General features: G+C 43.2%; 1 protein-coding gene across 1 annotated transcript; it reads left to right on the top strand.

Annotated features, from left to right (window-relative positions):
• Positions 1 to 5,579: 5,579 nt before the first annotated feature.
• On the top strand, positions 5,580 to 21,156 carry IGSF1 (immunoglobulin superfamily member 1). The gene is given in 20 exon segments (XM_045852278.1): positions 5,580 to 5,599; positions 7,945 to 8,081; positions 8,231 to 8,257; positions 8,652 to 8,933; positions 9,279 to 9,566; positions 11,504 to 11,788; positions 12,003 to 12,293; positions 12,983 to 13,252; positions 13,583 to 13,703; positions 15,561 to 15,631; positions 15,728 to 15,760; positions 16,136 to 16,426; positions 16,704 to 16,982; positions 17,644 to 17,931; positions 18,715 to 19,002; positions 19,197 to 19,484; positions 19,675 to 19,962; positions 20,083 to 20,361; positions 20,746 to 20,869; positions 21,024 to 21,156. Coding segments are annotated over 19 exon segments (3,996 nt in total). The 5' UTR covers positions 5,580 to 5,599; positions 7,945 to 8,011.
• Positions 21,157 to 21,374: the final 218 nt, after the last annotated feature.

A 21,374-nucleotide genomic window follows, 5' to 3' on the forward strand; every position in this document is an offset into this window, starting at 1 on the left:
AGTGGGGCTGAATCCACCCCTTTTGTATTGGGGTTATCAACTCTATCCAACACAAGAAAGGGGGACAGTGAAATACTTTTCAGCCCACCCTCAGAACCCTCCTTTATTTTATGCCTATTGCTGAACCTCTGTTCCCATGTACTCAGACACACACAATATGTAAGCAAGTATCTTCTTGCTGTTCCTCATACAATTAAAGGCATCTTGTGATGTTAGGAAAATTATTATTTGGGAATTATGAGCTATTATATCTTTTGGGTAAATAGTACATGGTCCAAACAGAACTTTGTGGCCCTACTAGACTGGAACACAACAAAACCTCACTTTCTCTATCTGCCCATTAACCTTAAGTTAAATTCACTTAGGTAATCCCATTTTGGGTTTGCTTTGTACCAGGCATCCAGAAGCCTCATCATGCAGGACTTCATGACTATGGCTAATAATTCCTTATAGCTAATAATGACTGTTTTGATTAAGTTTCAGTTTGGTTCATCACTTGCATTTGATTTATTCTGGTAGCTTCCTTTCATAGTCCTGAAAATATACTCATTTATAGCTTCTGGAAGTGAGTTAGTGTCTCAAACTGAGCCCTTAATTATTGAAATGTTAGACAAAGACTAATTTGAAACCCAAGCTCTGTGAGTGGGTCCCAGTTTTCCTTTCCACTGTTAAAAGAAGATACTTCTCACCTCCAAAGCTCCAACCTCCTCTAGGTCTTTCTGTTGAAACCTAATCTGTCTGGTTGGGCTTCCTCACTATCCCAGAACACTACTTATCTAGTGCTACCTTAGTTCCTTATCTGTCTGCTCCACATTCCCTCTCTACTGAAGAAGAGGTTGATGGCTGAGACTTATTAGCAACCTTTGAATGCATCAAATACACCAGAGATGTGACAGTCCTCAGGTGACTTACCACAGCATTGAAGTTTGGGGAAGGGGGAGTGGGCCACAATGCTTATCACTCTCTTGAGAATGTAAGAAAAGTATTAGAATTTTTGGTAATTCCTGTTTATCAGTGGGAATCAGTATCCTAAAGCATAAAACTGGGAAAAATGGTAGTTAATGTTTAACTAACAGCTCTCTGGGTGGATGGGTGGGAGGAACCCTGTCTATGGCATTTACTTATTCAGTGCTGTAAATTCTTTGATCATGGCCAGTTTTAAGCTACCAACATGATACTACTGAATGCTGAGTTAAGATAAGATGACACATTCATCTCTCTTGAGCCAGTGTTAACCAGCTCCAGCACATCACTGGAAAAAGGCTAGATTTGCCCTGTGCATGTCCTATTTCCACTGTAAGACATATTTAGGTTTAAAAAATTTAATCATCCTACTCTGGACTCAGTTATAGAGAAAGGGTCCCCAGACCATCCTGTGTATGGACATGGTCTTTGGTGCTTCACCTCCTTTGAGTTCCACCTTCTTGAAGATTTTATAGTACTCCTGTGGCCCCCACTACAGCTTTTGTAAAATAGTTGCTCCTTTCTTCTGTTTAGGCTGAAAGTCTTTGGAGCTTAAAAATTCTGTCTTACAAATTAATTCTGTCTCTATGCTCCACCACATTACCTACTTTAATGTGTATAACATGTACTTAATAAATGCTTATGTCTAACATTTATCTTATAATTCACAAGAGTTGATTCTGAGGTGTCCACAAGAGGAACCCTCTTCTAGCCCTCATGCTCATGGCGTGAAAGTGAGAAGGGCTATGACTCAGGAAGATTTGCTGGTATCATCACTTTCTAGGACACTGACAGTGAGAACTCCTATACCAGCCCTCACCTATCCATCCAATCAGTTTAATGGACTGGTGAGTCATAGGAGGGGGCCTGGACCCAAGGTATAAGACTGGTCATTCTTAAAACATTCCATGAGAGAGAAGTTGTTTAATATCAGCCAACTTTAGAGTAATAAACAAAGACAGAAACCCAGACTTCTTAAAGTATGAAGTCTGTCTGAAAAAAAATCCAACCATGCTTAATATAATGAGAACAGTTTGCATGATATCGATGTAACTCACCAGCCAAGGACAGTGGACTGGAATGCACATGCATGAACAATGACAATTTCATTGTACTAGTCAGTAGGGGTGATAGACACCATTGAGTAAGCATGTGTACTGTGTGGCTGTCACATTGAAAATGACTGAAGGAGTAGAGCAATGAATCTGAGTCAAATTTTGCATTAAACTTGAACATTTCTCCACAGAAACTATTCAGATGATTCAGAAGGCCGCAGCTATGGGCAACTGGTGATTGGCAGCTTCATCATGACAATGCACCCGCTTATGCATCACACCTTGCACAGAGTTTTTTGGAGAAACATCAAGTCACCCCTTACAGACCACATTTGGCTCCCTGTGACTTCTGGCTTTTCCCAAAACTAAAATCACCTTTGAAAGGGAACAGATCTCAGACAACTGATGAGATTCAGGAAAATACAATGGGGCAACTGATACTGATTGGGAGAGCTGTGTGAGGTTCCAAGGTGCGTACTTTGATGTCTGTCCTGTGTACAATGTTTCTTGTACCTTGTATCTTCTTCAATAAATGCCTCTATTCTTCATATTACATGGCTGGATACCTTCTGGACAGACCTCCTCTATGTGTGTATAAGATTTAGAGTTACAGAATCACAAGCCTGCTGGATTCCTGGTGGGGGGAGTCCAGCAGAGCCAACATAAAGAACTCCATCTCAGTTATGTCACAGCCCCAGAACCTGTTGGCCTCTACCACTAGCTGTGTAATATTGGGCCACTCAATTTTTCTGAGGAAATTGGCCAAAAGTTGTTTCTCCAGCTGCAGGGCAGACTACAAGTTTTAAGACCCACAGAGGCAGCCTAGAGACAGAGCTTCTAATATTTCAATTGCCATTCATGGTTTGAATGAGGGGTTTCTATGAAAATTGAATAATAAATCCCTTCAAGATTCTGTAGTGACCCAATAAAAGCTGAGAGTGAGAGTAGTATTCTCACCTACATAGTCAAAAGATCTTTTCAAGGCTTCCATGGCCACTTAGCAGGGATTCTGGGATGTAGATTCAGGCTGCTCTTCCAAGAACAAAAGCCTCAGCCCAAGGACTTACAGAGAGCAACAAAACACTATCATTGCCTTATTTCTACAGTATCAACAATGCATTTGATTAGTGCTTTTTTATTTTTCTACTTTCTCATCTGTTTTTTTAAATTTTATGTATTCATTCATTCATTCATTCATTCATCATTACAAACATCCAATGAAGAGCCAGCATCAGGTAGTGGTTAAGAACATGGGACTACATTTTGCAATATAGACAAGTATTGAATCATTATGTTGTACACCTGAAAAATTATGTAAAATATAACGTATGTCAATTATGCCTCAGTTTTAAAAAGGACTAAAAGGACTAAGAAGTTGTTCAGTTAAGAAGTTGTTTAGTTAGCATAAAAAGTATCAGAACTCTTTTCTATATAAGACCCTTTTTAGAAATAGACTAAATCAATAAAGTGGTTTAAATAAAACATACAAACATGGGACTGTGTATACAGACTGCATGAATGTGAATCCTAGCTCTGTGAATCCTAGCTCTGCCACTTGCTGGCTGTGTAGGCATTGGGCAATTTGACAAATGGCTTTATGTTTCAGTTTCTTCATCTGTAAAATGGAGCTGATAATGATAGCTATTCTATAGCATTGTTATGGGGACACACTGAGTTAGTATTTTCAGTGCCTGGTACTATCCTAGTGATTACTCTATAAATGTTTTGAAAATTAGCATGCATATTTCCATCCTATCACTACTGTGTTCAACTACCATGTTATTATGTTTGGCCAATTTTACCTCTTAAATGTTTTGGGAACCCTTGCTCCCACCTTGTCTGATTCTACTGCCCTAGTTTAGGCCCATAGCAACAACAAACCGCCTGCAATTCTCCATACTTTATTTGTTGGTTTTTCCTATTGCAATCCTCTGATTCTTATGGTACCCACTTCTCTGTCTATCTCCTACACCTCATTCTCTATTACTTTTTGTCCTTAGACTACAAATGACTTAGGAGCAGAAACTGCCATTCTCTCTGCATTGTCAGCAAATAGAAAAATGTCTGTAACAAAGAAAATACTCCACATTTATGGAATTAATGGATGCTTGCTGTGTCCTAGACACTATATAGTAGTGTAAAGGGGAATTTTCATACAATCTTATCCAAAACTCTGTGGGGTAGCAAAAATATTCATTCTCCCCATTTTACAATTTAGAAAACTGGGGCTTAGAGAGTCAAAATAATCCCCTCCAAAACACTGTTTTATATTAATATGGCTATTCTATTTCTTATACAATAATCTGTAGTTTGTAATGGAATGTAGAAACAAAGGGTACCAGGAAGCCATAATTCATATCACCTGATGCATGAAGATATGACATTTAATTTGCCTTTAAAAGAGCTGTTACTTTATTTTTACATAGTTTGTACTTAAATTACAGTACTTTTCTCTAGATAATGTTTAATATGTATGAAACTAAAAATGCATTTAATGAAAAATTATACTATTTCTCACAACAATCGATTGATCTCTGAGTCAATTGGATGCTATTCTTTGACCCCATCATATGTCAGGAGCTTTGCTTAGTATCTTATTCATACATTATAATTTTGAAAAGTCTTTCATGGTCAACTAAATTTTTGAAAAGTTGTCTACATCACTGGTGGTAGTAGCAGTAACTACTAGTTATTGAACACCTACCATGTACCAAGCTTACTGTGCTATAAGTTTTACTTGTGCTATCCCATCAAAGACTTTTTTAATAGCTTTTGTTGTTTTCTTATTAAAATAAAATAAAAAGCTATTTTACGGATGGGGTAATGAGGACTCAGAGAGTTTAACTCACTTGAGGTCTCTCAGCTATCAAATAATGGAACCTGGACTGAAATCCAAATGTGTGTGTCCCTAAAGCCTGTGCTTTTATCCCAAGCTAGAATCTGAAGGCTACCCAAGTTACTTAACCCTCTCTGGGCTTCGGTTTCCTCATCTGTAAAAGTGAGGAAAGTAACAGATCTTGTAGGGTTGCTGTAAGGATTAGAAATAGTAGGTGCTCAGGGCCCACAGGCGCACAGTACACATTTAAACCTTTAAATGGTGAAGGCAATGTTTATGCATTGTGGATCATTAAATGGGCGGAGGAAGATATGAGATCCCCTTAAAGGCATTGGGAAGCTGGAGAGGAAGGATTCACAGCTTTGTCAGTCTTGTGAGCTGGCCCTCTTCCCTCTAGAATAGTGACCCAATGAAACTCTGAGCCACTGGCGAAGTGACAGGGGCCTGAATTTGGTTCCTCTGCGTGGAGTCAGGAGAGAGGCTGAGAGCTGGGAGGGGCATGCAGAGAAACCTCAGTGTCAGAGCACTGCAGGTGGCAGGCAGAGTTGTTAGTGTAGGTGGGCTCCTCGAGCCTGGTGGAGGGAGGGGAGGAGGCTGGAGCTGCCCAGCGAGCAGGCGGGGTAAAGAGGGAGGCGGGGCATGGAGCCTCAGAGGCTGTCCTTAGCTCTTCTCACGCCGGGCAGTTTGCTGCATCTGGAGGAGCTCACTGGAGAATCTCCAACACCGGAACGGACCTTCAACTACTGTAAGTACCTGCAAATGAACGCATAGTCCAGTGGCTGAAGATTAAATACTAGCTACCAAATCCTAAACAAAGTCCCAAAATAGTCTCCCGCTGTAATTAGTTGCCATTAATCAAACAGTTTCCCAGTCTGTCCCCCTACTCTCTTCTTCCTTTCCTTTCTCCTTCCCTCCCTATCCCAGCCTTGCCTTGTTGAGAATCTCTGGGCACTGTAGATATATTTCTTTTACCTTCTCAGTCTTCCCTCCAAACCCTCAATGGAGCATGTACCCTGCACCCTGCCGAGCCCAACCCTTTTGATTCCTGGAGCTCTCAAAGCTATGCACGGGGAGGAGCGGGCAGAAGCCATAAGACATTTCTAGTATGTGGTATGTCATGCTCAAAAACACTGCGGAGGTGCCTAAGAGTGGGGAAAGTGCTTGGGGTGGAGTAGAAGAGGAAGATAAAAAGGCTAGACTGCTGAAGTTGAGGGGTGTATAGGTGTGAAAGGCCAAAATGGGCATGGCAACTTAACCTGAATCTTATAGCTGCTGTGTCCTGGGTATAAGATTCATCAATTTGGCTGAATATCAGTGATATAGTCTCCTTAGTGACTGGGGAGGAGTCAGCCATGCTGAGCATTCCAGGTTCCCTGATTCCATTCAAGTCCCCAGGAGGCAAATCCTTGCTTTTGGAGGCCAAGTGACAAGGATGAAATCTCATATGGCATTCAGGAGCAGAATACCAAGTTGAACCTTTCCCTTGGCAGTAGAACCTGGCTTACCAAATAAATCCTGGCCCAAAGCTCCCAGGGAAACAAAGCAACAGGGCAGCACCCAAGCCCGGGCCTGGGCGTGGCCTGGCCCTGGGCCTGGCCCTGAACCTAACCCTGACCCTGACCCTGACCCTGAAAGGAGTAGAGATAAGGGCCTGCAGGAGCTGAGATGGAAAGAGCATCTTTAGAATCCTACAACAGGTTGATGTGCCATTTGGAAAGAAGAAAAATAGCCTCCTTTTCTGAAATGTTTACTATATGCTTGGCACTATACATATATTATCTCTCATCCAACACGACAACAATGTTTAGGTAGATATTATTCCCCCACTTTACAGATAAGAAAAGTTCAGAGATGGTGATTTGAGCATTCTTCAATGCAAAGGAAGAACCGCAAAAGGAAACTGTACCTCTCTGGATCTCTGACTGTCCACCTGCTTCCTACAGCCCAGATGCTTAAAAATGAAACCCTGTTTTCCTGTTATTCCATCTGCCCAGTGTTAGCACTAGAGCAAGTTAGAGGCTGTGGTACTAGGATAAGTTTGGGAAGGAAAATAAGCCCCTTTCTGTTCTGGGAACTGCCTTTACCCTGCTTTACTGAGATAGGATTAAACAGCTGGGGTCAGCCAGGACCTCAGATTCTGAATAGAGGATTAGTGGAAGATATTAGCCTGAGTTAGTGTGGTGGGAATACACTTCTGCTTGGCAAAAGGATACTCTGTGTGGGGTGGGTGAGGCAGGAAAGCATAAAAGGTCTACCTTATGTACTTTCAGGGCATTGTGGGCAATAGTGGTTTTCAGAAAATGAGAACTCCCTGAACTCACATCTTTGCCATATTCTCTGGAATTCAAATAATTCTTTTTTTCTTAGAGGCAATGAACAAAAATACTCACAGATTGCAGGCAGCCAATAAATCATTGACACCTTATGTTAATTAGCTCAAGTAGCCTGATTCTCCAACACATACTAGAGATAGGGGTTTTGAGCTTTTGGAGTAAGAGATAAGAATGAGAGTAACATTGGATCTGAAGTACTCCACATAAGGGAAGACCTGGATGGGATGTGATAGGAGGGGTATGGGAAGGTAAGAATAGGGGAAAGGACTGCCTCTGGGAGTTTAAATGCTGGTTTTACAGCATAGACATTGGAGTTAAACTTGGATTTGAATTTAAGCTCTGACATTCAATATTTTTGACTTTGGGTAAAATATGAATCATCTCTAAACAGTTTCCTTGTCAGCAAAGTGCAGATGGTAGGAATGCCTCCTTTGCTATACTGTTGGAGGACTCTCTACATCTCCCATTTCCTTCATTCTATGAGGCTCCTGCATACCCCTTTGAGATCCCAAGGAAAAGCAGACACTTCAACAAATCTGACATCGTAGATACCAGCAAAGAGCTTGGGTGAGTGGAGGGGGAAGTGGGGAAGTGAGACAAGGAGAGGAAATAACAGGTGACCTTGTAATACCTTGTAATACCTTGCATACTTGTTTGGGAGTAGAAAGTAGTGGAGTTGTCAACTGCAGTTTGGTGATCCAAAATAAACTTTAAGGAGCATAACAAGTTTTTTGAGTAAAAACACTTCTGCTTTTAGATCTCACCCCCTGCTGAAGGGCAAAGCCCTTTAAGTCTTGAAGTGCATATTGAGCAACAGAAGCCCCATGACCATGCACAGACCAGGGGAGGAGGTCACCATGCTGTGGACATTCACCCTCTTGCTCTTTTGCATTCGTGAGTATAAGGAATGGGTGAGGGGTAAGTGACCCTGTCATAAATACCTCTATGAGTGGGCACATTAGGGAGGGAGAGAAGAGTATTGATGTTTGTGAGTGGGTGGGGGCAATGAGGAGGTTTTCCCTTACCATAATCTCTCTTTTTAGGACTGAGTCTGGGTATGACAGCAATAGGTAAGTAAGTCCAATTACCTCAGGTAACTTCCTTCCTGAAGGTTCTAAGACATCGGCCTGCCTCCATGGCCCTGGACCAAACTACCTTGAGATCCCAAAGAAAACTCACAGATTGAGCCAGTTAGGAATAAAAGTCCCTCACTTGATGACTTGGTTTCCCACAGAATAGTAAAGATCTTTATCTTAGATGGAAAGGAGGTCAGGCCTTGCACTTTATTCCCCAACTTATTTGGATTTCTTAAACAAATATTCTGGGGTCCCTCTCCCACCTTCCACATGTTCCCAAGGGAAGACAAATGGAAGAATCTGGGTCAGGACTAGTTTTAAGGGACATAGGGGGCACATTATGGGAGGGTTGTACTGCTCACATCTTTGTGATCTTTGGGAATGACAGTGATAAAATCTCAACCGGAGCTGTGGATAGAGACCAACTACCCCCAGACCCCATGGGAGAACATCACACTTTGGTGCAAAAGCCCTTCTCGGATTTCGAGCAAGTTCCTGCTGCTGAAGGATAAGACACAGATGACCTGGATCCGCCCTTCCTACAAGACCTTTCAAGTTTCATTCCCTATAGGTGCCCTTACTAAGTCCAATACAGGTTTTTACAGATGCTGCTACTGGAAGGAGACAGGCTGGTCAGAGCCCAGTAAAGTTTTAGAGTTGGAGGCACCAGGTAAGAAAACAGAAATGGGTAATCAAGAAGAAACTACAGCTTCTAAGATTCAAACTTGCCTCTCTAATGCAGGGTTTGTTTAATTCATTTATTCATTTACCTCAAACACATACATACATATGTTCAAGCATTCTATAGTCAGTAAATAAGTACTTTCTCTTCGTAGGCAGTGTAGAGTTAGGATGCAAACTCTGGAACCGATTTAGAGGGCAGGCTCTTAACTTAGGGGAGACCCAAGATGGAGAAAGGAGTGGCACATAAGGATCATACAGGAAGGCTCATTTAAATAGAGCTCTCTCCTGAGCTCCCTGTTTTACTTGAATTCCAATTGTTCTCTCCTTCCAGGTCAGCTGCCCAAGCCCATGTTCTGGATCCAGTCTGAGACCTCTCCTCTTCCTGGGCATAATATTAACATATTTTGTCATAGCTGGCTACAGGATTTGGTATTCATGCTTTTCAAAGAAGGATATGCAGAGCCTGTGGATTACCAAATCTCAACCGGAACAGTGGCCATCTTCTCCATTGCCAGCATGGCACCTGAAAGAGAAATGGTTTACATTTGCCGCACTCACATCCAGATACTCCCCACCTTGTGGTCAGAGCCCAGCAACCCCCTCAAGCTGATTGTGGCAGGTGGGTATAGCTATGGTTGCTGGGGTCTGATGATTGTTGTCCCCGGGATCATGGCTGGATGAGATAGAGTTTCTGATTTTACTTTTCTCCATCAGCTCCTAGTCCCTGCAAGGACCATTAGCCAGAGTCATTTGACATTTTACTGAGATGCAAATCAGAATCACCCATACTACCAGGCAGGTGTGTGGGAGCCAATCACTTGGCTAGTGAATGAGCCCAGCTAGATGTCCAGCAGCTTCAGTTCATCACATCTGTTGTTTTCTACTTGTTGAATATCATGCATTCATTAGACTGTATTTATTGAGCACTTAATATGTGCCAGGCACAGGCACTGCCACTGCAACCTTTTAAACTGATATTTAAAAATGTAAATGTATTTTATTCTATTTGTGATTATTAACTTTTAGTGTGGAAAACATAATAAATTGCTAGTGCTGGTGATAAAAATGAGCAAACATGACCAAAAAGTAATTGTGTACATTTTAGAAATTACTGTATAAATTGCTTTAGTCATGTATATACAGATCCAGTACAGCAGTAACAAGCTTTAAACACAGAAGAATGCTCCCCAAAATGTCCAAATGCCAGTTGTACACCCTAGTCCCAAACCCCCACACCATGGCCTGGATGCTTATTAGAGAGAATTGGCCACATTTTCTTTAGTTTATCCATCAAGCTACTAAGGTTGGGGGAAGCTGTGGTACTATAGAAAATACCTGGACTTAGAAGCAGTAATCCTAGTTTTTAGTTTCACCTCTGACACTGTCTCTTTGTGGATCAATTTTGAGCAAGTGACTTCACCTCTCTGTGCTTTGGTTTCCCCTACTCAACATGGGATAACAACATTTATCCAATCTACTCTATGATGCTTCTTTGTGCCTCACTCTCCTGATCTGCAAAATTGGTATAACAATAATGCCTACCTCACAGGGTTGTTGTGAGGATTTGCCTAAATATAATACATGTACAGTGCCTGGCATCTAAGTTCTCAATAAACGGTAGATATTAATTTTATTAGTATAGCTTTTATTGAAGATAAAAAAACAAATGTCAGTTTGACCTGTGTGTGTGTGTGTGTGTGTGTGTGTGTATATATATATATATATATATATATATATATATATATATATATATATGTTTGTTGCATGCATTTCCTTTCAGCATAGGTTCCACTATCACACACTTCTGCAGTTACCTGGTCACTAGTATCCCCTTTAGGCCATGAGCTTTTTGCTGACAGGAACTGTGTTCTTTACTGGCATATCCCTAGACCAACATGATTCCTGATACATCCTAAATGCTCAGTGAGCTTATGATGGAGCTCATATTTCCAGTAATGGATGGGTTGGTTTACCTGAGATTTGGGTGGGTAAGAAGGAGTGGTATGTGAAGAAAGTTTGCCCTCTATTTTGTAGTATAATCTCTTTGGAGGAACAATACCTGAAAATGAAAATGTGTCCCAATTAACAGAGATTTCTTTGGTTTGCAGGCTTACAGCCTAACTCCTCCTTATTGGCTTCTTTCAATCTGCTGTTGGGAAGTAGGATCTTACCTGTGTTCAAAATCTATCCTTAATACTTCACTTGCATTTATGCTCTGCAAAGATGGAATAAAAGTCATTTTTCAGAAGTCTGGTTTCCCAGTGGTTGGAAAAATTACATTTGTCATTCTAGGGACCTAAAAATACAGGGAATTACAGATGTAGATATTCTACTGAGACACACCATGAAACATAGTGTTCAATTGAGCTGATAGAGTCTGGTGAGAGGCCAAGGGCATAAGTTAACATCCTTGATTGCATCTTAGAAGAGGCAAAGATTCAAGGAAGGTGAGGGCATGCACCCCTTTAAATTCCTGTTCAAAGAAACTAGAAAAGCAACAGAAAATAACAGGGAAGAATCATCCTACCTCTAACTCAGGGTTTCTTCCCTTTCTAGGACTATATCCCAAACCAACTCTGACAGCTTATCCTGGGCCCATCATGACACCTGGAGAGAGCCTGAATCTCAGGTGTCAAGGGCCAATCTATGGAATGACTTTTGCTCTAATAAAGCTTGAAGACTTGGAGAAGTCCTTTTACCACAAGAGGCCACTAAAAAATGAGGCACATTTCTTCTTCCAGGCTTTGAAAATCCATGATGCTGGACATTACCTCTGTTTTTACTATGATGGGTCATACAGAGGTTCAGTCCTCAGTGATACCCTGAAAATCTGGGTAACCGGTAAGAGAGGGGGTGCCATGGGACCTATATTAAGAGCTAAGGAAACAACTCCTTCTAGGCCCCCTGAAGAACCTAATCATGCAGCCAGGACTAACATTATGGGAGGAGGTGGGATTTTCCAAGGGTGAAGTAGAGGAAGAGGAGGAAAAGAACCTCAAGTAGTAGTAGGAGGAAGTCAGACTATTAGTCCTTTATATTTTGGGTCTCATCCTAGACACTATCTCCAAGATCTGGCTACTTGTTCAGCCCAATCCTGTGGTCCAAATGGGTCAGAACATGAGCCTGTGTTGTCAAGGGCCAGTGGATGGAATGGGACTTGCACTCTATAAGAAAGAAGACAAATCGCTTCAACTCATGGATGTCACCAACACTGATGATGATGAGTCATTCTTCTTCAACAATGTGACCTCCAGTGATATTGGCATCTATACCTGCCACTATCTCCTCTCCTGGAAGACCTCCATCAGGATGACATCACACAATACCATGGAGCTTATGGTTGTAGGCAAGTGCTAACAACTATTGTTTGTTTTTATCATCATTACAGTATTCTAAAAAGTGTTAGTGACCCTGTATCCTCTTGAAGTTATGAGATAAGAAAAAGCACACTAAGAGGTTGATATAAAATTTTCTTCAAAAACTTTAGGTACCCTTTCTTCCAGGATTGTTACTCAAGCCCTACCTCTTAGCAAGAGCTAGCCCTATATTTTTAAAAATTTTATTTATTTAAGGTTAGAGAGAGGGAAAGAGATGGAGAAAGAAAGGGAAAGAAACTGATGTGTGAGAGATACATTGATTGGTTGCCTCTTGCATGCCCTCAACTGGGGACCCAGCTCACTATGCAGGCATGTGCCCTGCCTGGGAATCAAACCAGAGACCTTTCAGTTTGCAGGCCATCACTCAGTCCACTGAGCCATACCAGCCAGGACAAGACCTAATCCCATTTTAACCACTGGAAGAGTTATTTTCTTTCATGTCAGGGGAAACTTATAGGTATGAGGTCCCAATTGAAGGTAGTAGTGGGCACCAAGGAGTTGGTCAAAGGGTTCTGATACAAAGTCAAATTTTGAAGCTACTGATCTGGTGAAAGTAGAAAGGAAGATAAGACTAAATAGAGAGATAACAAAACATTTGTGAGGAAAGAGGTACTGAGTTTGAGGTCACTTCTAACTCTGATCACTGAACTAATTATAGATAAGACCCCCAAACCCTCCCCATCAGTCTGGCCCAGCAGGCTGGACCATGCCTTCACCCTTCAGTGCTGAGTACCTCATCTGGTACTTGAATTTTCTCTAGAATGGGAAGAAAGAGCAACATTCCAAAAATTCTCAGTGGATGGAGACTTCATCATCAGTATTGTTGAAGGGAAAGTCGCAGGGACCTACAGTTGCATGTATCACATAGAAGCACACCCTAATATCCAGTCACATTGCAGTGAGCCCCTGAAGCTGTTGGGGCCAGCAGGTGAGAGGACAACTTTGTATAGGGATGCCCCTTCACAGCTTTGGCCATGATACCCTGGGATCCCGGAGCAGTGAGCTAAAAGTATGGAAAGGGGAGTCAGGGGCTTGTAGGTCAGAACCCTTGGGTTTGAATATCCTTCCCCTAGGGTGGTCTCATAAGCACTCAAAAGTAGTGAGCTGGATATTTTCAAGGCCCCATGCTTCATGAAAAAAAAGACCACTTCTGTCTCATCTTCCCTTCACCATCAGTAACCAGCTCTCTCTTCCCACATGAATGTGCTCACCTGCCCCTATCCCCAACAAGGGCCCTGCTTCTGTTCTCTGGTCATAGGTTTGCTTACCTGGAATTATATTCTGAATGAAATTATCAGGTTTTCCCTGATCATGCATCTTCTTGCCTTGCTGTTGGTAGTGCTGTGGATAAGGTGGAAATATTGGAGACTAAGAAACAGGTAACTATCTTGTCCCAGTCCTCTGTTCTTCAATCTAGCTGAATCCAGGCTCTCCAGAGACTTGGGAATAAGTCATGCTCAAATAAAGATAAGCCACAGGGGCACACCCTTTGTATCCCCTGCCCTCTTGGCTTAAGACACAAGAATTTATCTTCCTAACTGTTTCTCTTTCACCTCACAGAGGGGTCAGCACCCAGTCCAAAGGGTGGAGAAATGCATAATTTTCAGAGGCTGGAGAAGTTATCAGAACCTCATTCACTGATCTCCCCAGAAAAGTTCCCATACAATCCTGCCTCTCAGAGATTATTTATGTCCCCCATATTAATTTGGTCAAATTTTTTCCTTTTGCAAGAAGCCATGCTTTCCTGTCCCCTAGGAAGTTATCAAACTCCTATCCCAACTTTCCATCCTTAACTTCTAGCTCTCAAGGGATAGTCTTCTGGTTTATCCCAGTTACCATATAAACCAGTCTCTCTGCCACTCTAGCCTCCAACTACCTGTGCAGAGCATTCTGGGAATATAATCTTAACTTTGATAAGCATCTGATGAGGGAATGGATTGGAAGCAAGAAATGAGACTGCTTCCTGTGACCCAGAAAATGGCAAGCCAAATGATTCTCCTGCCATTTTGTTTGATCTTTGATGTCATTTCTCTCTACCCCATCCCCATAACCTGTTCTCAGTCTGTTCTGTTTAAAAATAAAAAAAGAAATGACAGCTCCTAGACTGATGGGAACCTCAGCTCCTGAATACCTTGCTTACTTCCTCCTATCCTCTATTCCTGGCTGTACCCCCCACCATGATCATAAACCTTTGTGTGTTTGGGAGTATTCAATACACAGTGGATTATAATTATGTGTGTGTCTGTGTTTTCCACTGGGATCTGATGGACAAAGTGCTTCAGTAACAAGAAGGGAGCCACCTACACCTTCTGCAAAAACCACCACTGTTGAGTTTTCAAAGTTTTGGTGGAGGATGAGTTCTAGTTCTCCTCAAAATCTATCTTGTGTTCCATATACATTGGGGTAATCTCCAAGCCAGGGGTTAGGAAAGATGTATCTTCAAGTGTCCCACTTCAACCCATGACCACTGTATCAAAGAATGAGTTTAAAAAACAGATTTCAGAAAAAGCAGCTTGATAAGCAGGTTTATTTTACTAGGAAGAAGGGTTAGTGTTTTCTAAATAAAAATTTTCAAATGGATTTTGCCTTAATATCTAATTTTACAGGACCCAGAACCCAAACCTGCTGCATATTTCTAGTCATACTCTGGGGGGTGGGGGTGGGTAGAGAGGTCCTGCTCTCTGACAGGCTTAGCTAAACACTGACAATCTTCTGATAATTCATTGTGGCTGCCTAGGCAACCCTTCCATAACAAAGGCAGGTGAAGCAGGTTGGTCTGAGGACCAATACTGCCATAATAAAAATTGCTTCCAAACTTAAACTTGATAATGGTGAAACACTCACTATTTCTCCCTCCACCCTCACACCCACTACCCAGAGCTGCCGATCACACTGAGCTCCAGAGGTTCTGAGAGTTAAAGTTACAAAAGCATTTTCACATCTGACATCTCAATTCCAGCAACAGCCTAATCAGGGGCTATGGGGAGCTGACATCTGATATAGGATGGGGAGGGGGAGGGGGGCCATGTGGGTCATGAAAGAGCAAGAGGTTTGTAGGTGGTGAGGCCCTCAAAAAGAAAAGCCATCGATGTCAGAAAAGATTATTTCCTATTAGCCTGGCCATATCGAGTGCCTATTGGGTGGTGAGTAAGCCAATGACATAAATTGCCGCCCCCTTCTCTCCGCCCTCCCCCTAATCTCAGCAACTCCTCTCATCTCTTTTCTGGTCTCACTAGAGAAGCCTGGTTGCTGGGAACAGCTCAAGGGGTCACCATGCTGTTCATAACCATGGCTCTCCTCTGCTGTGGTGAGTACAAGGGGTTGGGGTAAGGGGCCTGGGCAGAGGCTGGGGTGAAGTCCCATTGGGGAGGAGGCAGAGTTCTGGCAGCAATTTCTTTTGCAGGACTGTGCAAAGGGGTATTGACAGAAGAGACTGGTGAGTTTTTTTTCTGCTCCAGACTGGGACATTCCTCCCTAGAGATCCGAAATAACTACATAGTGTCAGTGTCAGCAACCAGGGAGTGACTGATTGGAAGAGAGGGACAGCCAGAAAGGAGCTCTGGCTAAAGTTGCTGGCAAAATTCAGCCTCCAACTCTGCTTTTGTGCCTGCAAAATTTCCCTCAAGCTTCTGAACTTTTCTAAGTCTCACCTGAAACATCAGCTTTCCCTTTCCCTTGCACCTGTGGAAGGAAGGAAAGAGTTTGGATTTGGGTTGAAAAGGAAGGTGGGCAGTGTGATCTGGGTAGGGGTTCAAGGATAAGGAACTGGGGGGAGAAGGGAAGATGGCTTCACTAACTTTGCTGTTTCTAGAAATAATCATGCCAACCCCTAAGCCTGAGCTATGGGCAGAGACCAATTTCCCTCTGGCCCCGTGGAAGAACTTAACCCTATGGTGCAGAAGCCCTTCCGGATCAACTAAGGAGTTTGTGCTGCTGAAGGACGGGACTGGGTGGATTGCAACTCGCCCAGCCTCAGAGCAGGTCCGGGCTGCTTTCCCCCTTGGCGCCCTGACCCAGAGCCACACCGGGAGTTACCACTGCCATTCATGGGAGGAGCTGGCTGTGTCGGAGCCCAGCGAGGCACTTGAGCTGGTGGGGACAGGTAAGAAATGTCACAGGGGTTTTCCGGAGTAATCCCCAGAGCCCCTGAGACTCCAGCACTGTTACTGGATGTGGGGGAATGAATAAAGAATCATACCCAAGAGGTTTGTACTGTGTGTAGGAGAGAAGGGACACTGAAATGGGAGTGGGGGGTGGGTAAAAGAGTGAGAGGAAACTCAGGAGGAGCTGAAGACCAGTCCAAGATGGATTTCTTTTTGGCTGACAAAGTGACTCCAAGCGTCCCATTTGGGCACCTTCAAACCCATTTTGTTTTCTAGACATCCTCCCCAAACCTGTCATTTCTGCTTCCCCACCAATCCGGGGCCAGCAACTGCAAATTCGGTGCAAAGGATGGCTGGCAGGCATGGGGTTTGCTCTATATAAGGAGGGATTGCAGGAACCTGTCCAGCAACTTGGTGCCTTTGGGAGAGAAGCCTTCTTTACAATCCAAAGAATGGAGGATAAAGACGAAGGCAATTATAGTTGCCGCACTCACACTGAAATGCACCCCTTCAAGTGGTCTGAGTCCAGTGAGCCCCTGGAGCTTATTATAAAAGGTAGATCTGAAAAGGGTGTGTGAGGGAGGAGCGGGGAGGCAAAATTCTAGGTCAGACACTCCTTTCCCCACAGCACACTTTGTTGCTGGTCCTAGGAGCCTGTGTCCAATCTTAGAGCCAAGCAGGCGTGGCGCTGGGAGTGCCAGGGCCTCTGGCTGCACGATATTAATAGCAGTAATCGTTATTAATAGCTGGGGTTGGAGGGTGCTTTAATTTTTCTAATTATTTTTATATTAATTATTTTATTTTGCTATAAAGTAAATATTCAAAGGATATTTGGACAAGAAAGGGAAATAATACATTGTAGAGCATGTACTATTTCCCCTTCTTGTCCAAATGGGCGAACTGAGGCTCAGGGAAACAGCAGAGCCCCAATGACAATTCACTTTTTTAGCTAGCCTCCATTGTCTTCTCTGATAACAGTGATTCAGGTGTAGGAGTTGAGGGGTGGGGGTGAGGGATCCCTGTTACAAAGCCATCCGCAAAATGGATTTGCCTGCATTATTTAAATGCACCTACTTTTGAATGAAATACTATAAAGAACAAAGTGGCTTCCTAGAACCAATGTTACCTATATTAGCTATCTTTCTTTCTTTCTTTCTTTCTTTCTTTCTTTCCTTAAGTTGGTTTTGTTGTGTTGTGTTGTGTTTTTTGCTTCTAGACATGTACCCGAAACCCTTCTTCAACACATGGGCGAGCCCAGTGGTCACTCCTGGTGCCCGAGTGACTTTCAATTGCTCTACCCCCCACCAGCACATGAGCTTTATTCTTTACAAAGACGGAAGTGAAATAGCATCCAGTGACAGGTCTTGGTCAAGCCCAGGAGCCAGTGCAGCTCAGTTTCTAATCATTTCGGTGGGCATTGGTGATGGAGGGAATTACAGCTGCCGCTATTATGATTTTGCTATCTGGTCTGAGCCCAGTGAATCTGTGGAGCTCGTGGTGACAGGTCAGGAGTGGGGAAATGAAGATGGAGGGGTACTGAACCTGGGACAGTGGGTGGATGGCCTGTCAGCAAGAGAGAAAGAAGTGCGCCTTCTAAAAATTACCAAGAAAGTGCTTAGGACAGTGACTCGCACGTGGTAAACAGTCTGTGTAAGGCAGTCGCTGATATTATTATTAACATATGAATAAGAGACAAAGGAGAGGGAGGAGGCAAGTAATTAATTTGGGGGGAGAGAAATGTTGCAAATAAAGGTGTCCAATCCCTAGAGCCAAGTTCATGTTGCCTTATTTCTGAAATCATTTTGTTGCTCAGCCTTGAGCTTTAGCCTCAATGTCCACTTTTTCTTTAGCTGCTCTGTCAGAGATTGGTGGGCTAGATGGCCTTCAGAGAAAGGGCAAAGACCTTGGAATATCAGTTGCATATGATGCAGCCATTAGAAATGATAGTTTTCAAAGGCTGTGTAACATCATGTTTACAATATAAAGTTAAGTGAAAGATATTAAACTGCACAAAGAAGAGGGAGGACAGTAAGATCCAAATTATGCAAATAGTCATAGCTACAATGACATAGGTATGTATAGAAAAATATTAATGGAATGGAAATATAGAAACATGTATAAAGAATGTTTGTCATTGAATGGCAGAATGATATTTTCTTCATTGTTTTTTTTCTGTATTTTCTAAATTTCTACAATAAATACATCATTTCTTATAATAACAGTAAAAAAGCAACTTACAGAATGTAGGTGACAGATTTCTCTCATGTTGTGGTCTCTTTAATTTCAGAATTCTACCCTGAACCCACTCTCCTGGCACAGCCAGGTCCTGTGGTGCTTCCTGGGAAAAATGTGATCCTACACTGCAAAGGGGCTTTCCAGGGCATGAGGTTTGCCCTCTTGCATGAGGGAACCCAGGTTCCTATACAGTTCCAGAGTACCTCAGGGAATTCAACTGACTTCCTCCTCCACACTGTTAGAGAAGAAGACTCTGGGAACTACAGCTGTGTCTATTATGAGACGACCATGTCAAACAGGGGATCACATCTCAGCAAACCCATTATGATCTGGGTGACTGGTAAGGACAAACAAAGCATGTAAATGAGACAGAGAAAATGTCCGTAGGAGATTGAGAGGGTAATCTTTCTTGCAAGGCTAGACTAGGCCATGGAGTGGGGGGGAAATTGTGGCCAGAAGGAAAAAGATAAAGTGTTAATTCAGCAAGTGGTAAGTTTCCATACTCACCACTTGGTGTCTTTGGTCTCTCCCTAGACACATTTCCTAAGCCACGGTTGTTTGCCAAGCCCAGTTCTGTTGTTCACATGGGGCAGAATGTTACTCTCTGGTGCCAAGGGCCAGTCCATGGAGTAGGGTACATTCTGCACAAAGAAAAAGAAGCCACTTCAGTGCAGCTCTGGGGATCCACCAGTATTGATGGGGCATTCCCCATCACCAATATATCTGGTGCTAGCATAGGGCGTTACACCTGCTGCTACCACCCTGACTGGGCCAGCCCTATCAAGATACAGCCTAGCAACACCCTGGAACTCATAGTCACAGGTAAGGGGAAGATACTCTGCAATGGGCATGGGGGTACTAAAAGGAGGGAATAAACTGGTAGATGGTTCAGATGGTTTTCAAAGAGTTCAAGAAGAGTCAAGGAATACTCTTTCCTCTTTAATGAAGCAAGTCCCCAAGGGTAATGGACTGGCAACTAACTTCTTTCTGACCAGGGGTTATATTTTTCTAGGTTTGCTCCCCAAACCCAGCCTACTAGCCCAGCCTGGTCTCATGGTGGCCCCTGGGGAAAATATGACTCTTCAATGTCAAGGGGAATTGCCAGACTCAACATTTGTCCTGTTGAAAGAGGGTTCTCAAGAGCCTTTAGAGCAACAGAGACCAAGTGGCTACAGGGCTGACTTCTGGATGCCAGCAGTGAGAGGTGAAGATTCTGGGATCTATAGTTGTGTTTATTATTTGGACTCTACTCCCCTTGCAGCTTCCAATCACAGTGACTCCCTGGACATCTGGGTGACTGGTAAGGTCCTGTAGACTTCAGTAACAGTCTAGATTTTATAGTGTTTTTAATAGTTAGGCCTAAGTGGGTAAAGGGCTGGGTTAAGGGCTACTTCTAATTCTGTGCTCTGATTGATTGCAGATAAACCTCCTAAACCCTCCCTGTCAGCCTGGCCCAGCACAGTGTTCAAGCTCGGGAAAGAAATCACCCTTCAGTGCCGAGGACCAATGCCAGGTGTTGAATTTGTCCTGGAACATGACAGAGAGGAAGCACCTCAGCAATTCTCAGAGGATGGAGACTTTGTCATTAACAACATAGAAGGAAAAGGCATTGGAAACTACAGTTGCAGCTACCGCCTCCAGGCCCACCCTGATATCTGGTCAGAGCCTAGTGACCCTCTGGAGCTGGTGGGTGCAGCAGGTAAGTGGATAATCCCTCCATAGTTCTGGCATAGCACACTTGGGATCCCAGAGACAGTCCCCATGGAAACAGCCAAAATATGGAGGGAGGAGGGTTTAGAGTCAGAGACAAGTGTGGTTATATTTTTCCAAGGATGGTGAGGAGGTGGACTTCAGATTTGCTCAAAGATAGTAAGCCACATATTTTCAAAGCCTCTTCAATCCCCCCCCAAACGAGGGCTGCTTCTGCCTAAGCATAAGCACTGCTTCTGATCACCCCTTCTTCAGTCTCAATATATGGCTCTCCAGAAAAGCTTAGAGGAGGCCACATGAGGAAGCAACAAAAGATCAAGTGGAAGATGTGCTAACCTCCATGGCCTTGGTTTCTCCTTTTTTATCATCACAGGGCTTGCTGCTCAGGAGTGCACTGTGGGGAACATTGTCCGAAGTAGCCTGATTGTAGTGGTGGTTGTAGCTTTGGGGGTGGTGCTAGCCATAGAGTGGAGGAAGTGGCCTCGACTTCGAACCAGGTAAATGCTTCATGTCAGCCTCCTTCTGTGATCCCAAGGCTACTGGAAACACAATGCTTTGAATGTGTCTCTAGCATCTGAGCTCCATAATGCAACCTGTCTTCAGGTTGATAGTTTTAGGTATTCCCTTAGTCATTTCTTTTTCTCTACACAGAGACTCAGAGACAGATGGACGGGACCAAACCATAGCCCTTGAAGAATGTAACCAAGAAGAACTGGGCACCAACTCCAACTCTCCCTCTTCAATCTCTCAGGGAACCTTAGTGGACCTGCCAGTCCCCATATAATAATCTCTTCCTTTACAAGAGCTTTCTCCTCCTCTCTCTTTTATCCTCAGACACCTGGAGATCTGACTGATTACCCTGGGAGTCAGCCCATCATCTATTCCTTAGTCACTAATCACTTGAGCTGGGTCAAGGGGATTCTGGGAGTTGAGAGCCCTACTATGAAATGTAGATATAGAGTGAGATATTTCCTGAAATGAGATTTCCCATCCCTGTAACTC

This window comes from Phyllostomus hastatus, unplaced genomic scaffold (genome assembly GCF_019186645.2).
Source record: "Phyllostomus hastatus isolate PE091 unplaced genomic scaffold, TTU_PhHast_1.1 phas_contig_90, whole genome shotgun sequence".
In the NCBI taxonomy this organism is placed as follows: Eukaryota; Metazoa; Chordata; class Mammalia; order Chiroptera; family Phyllostomidae; genus Phyllostomus; species Phyllostomus hastatus.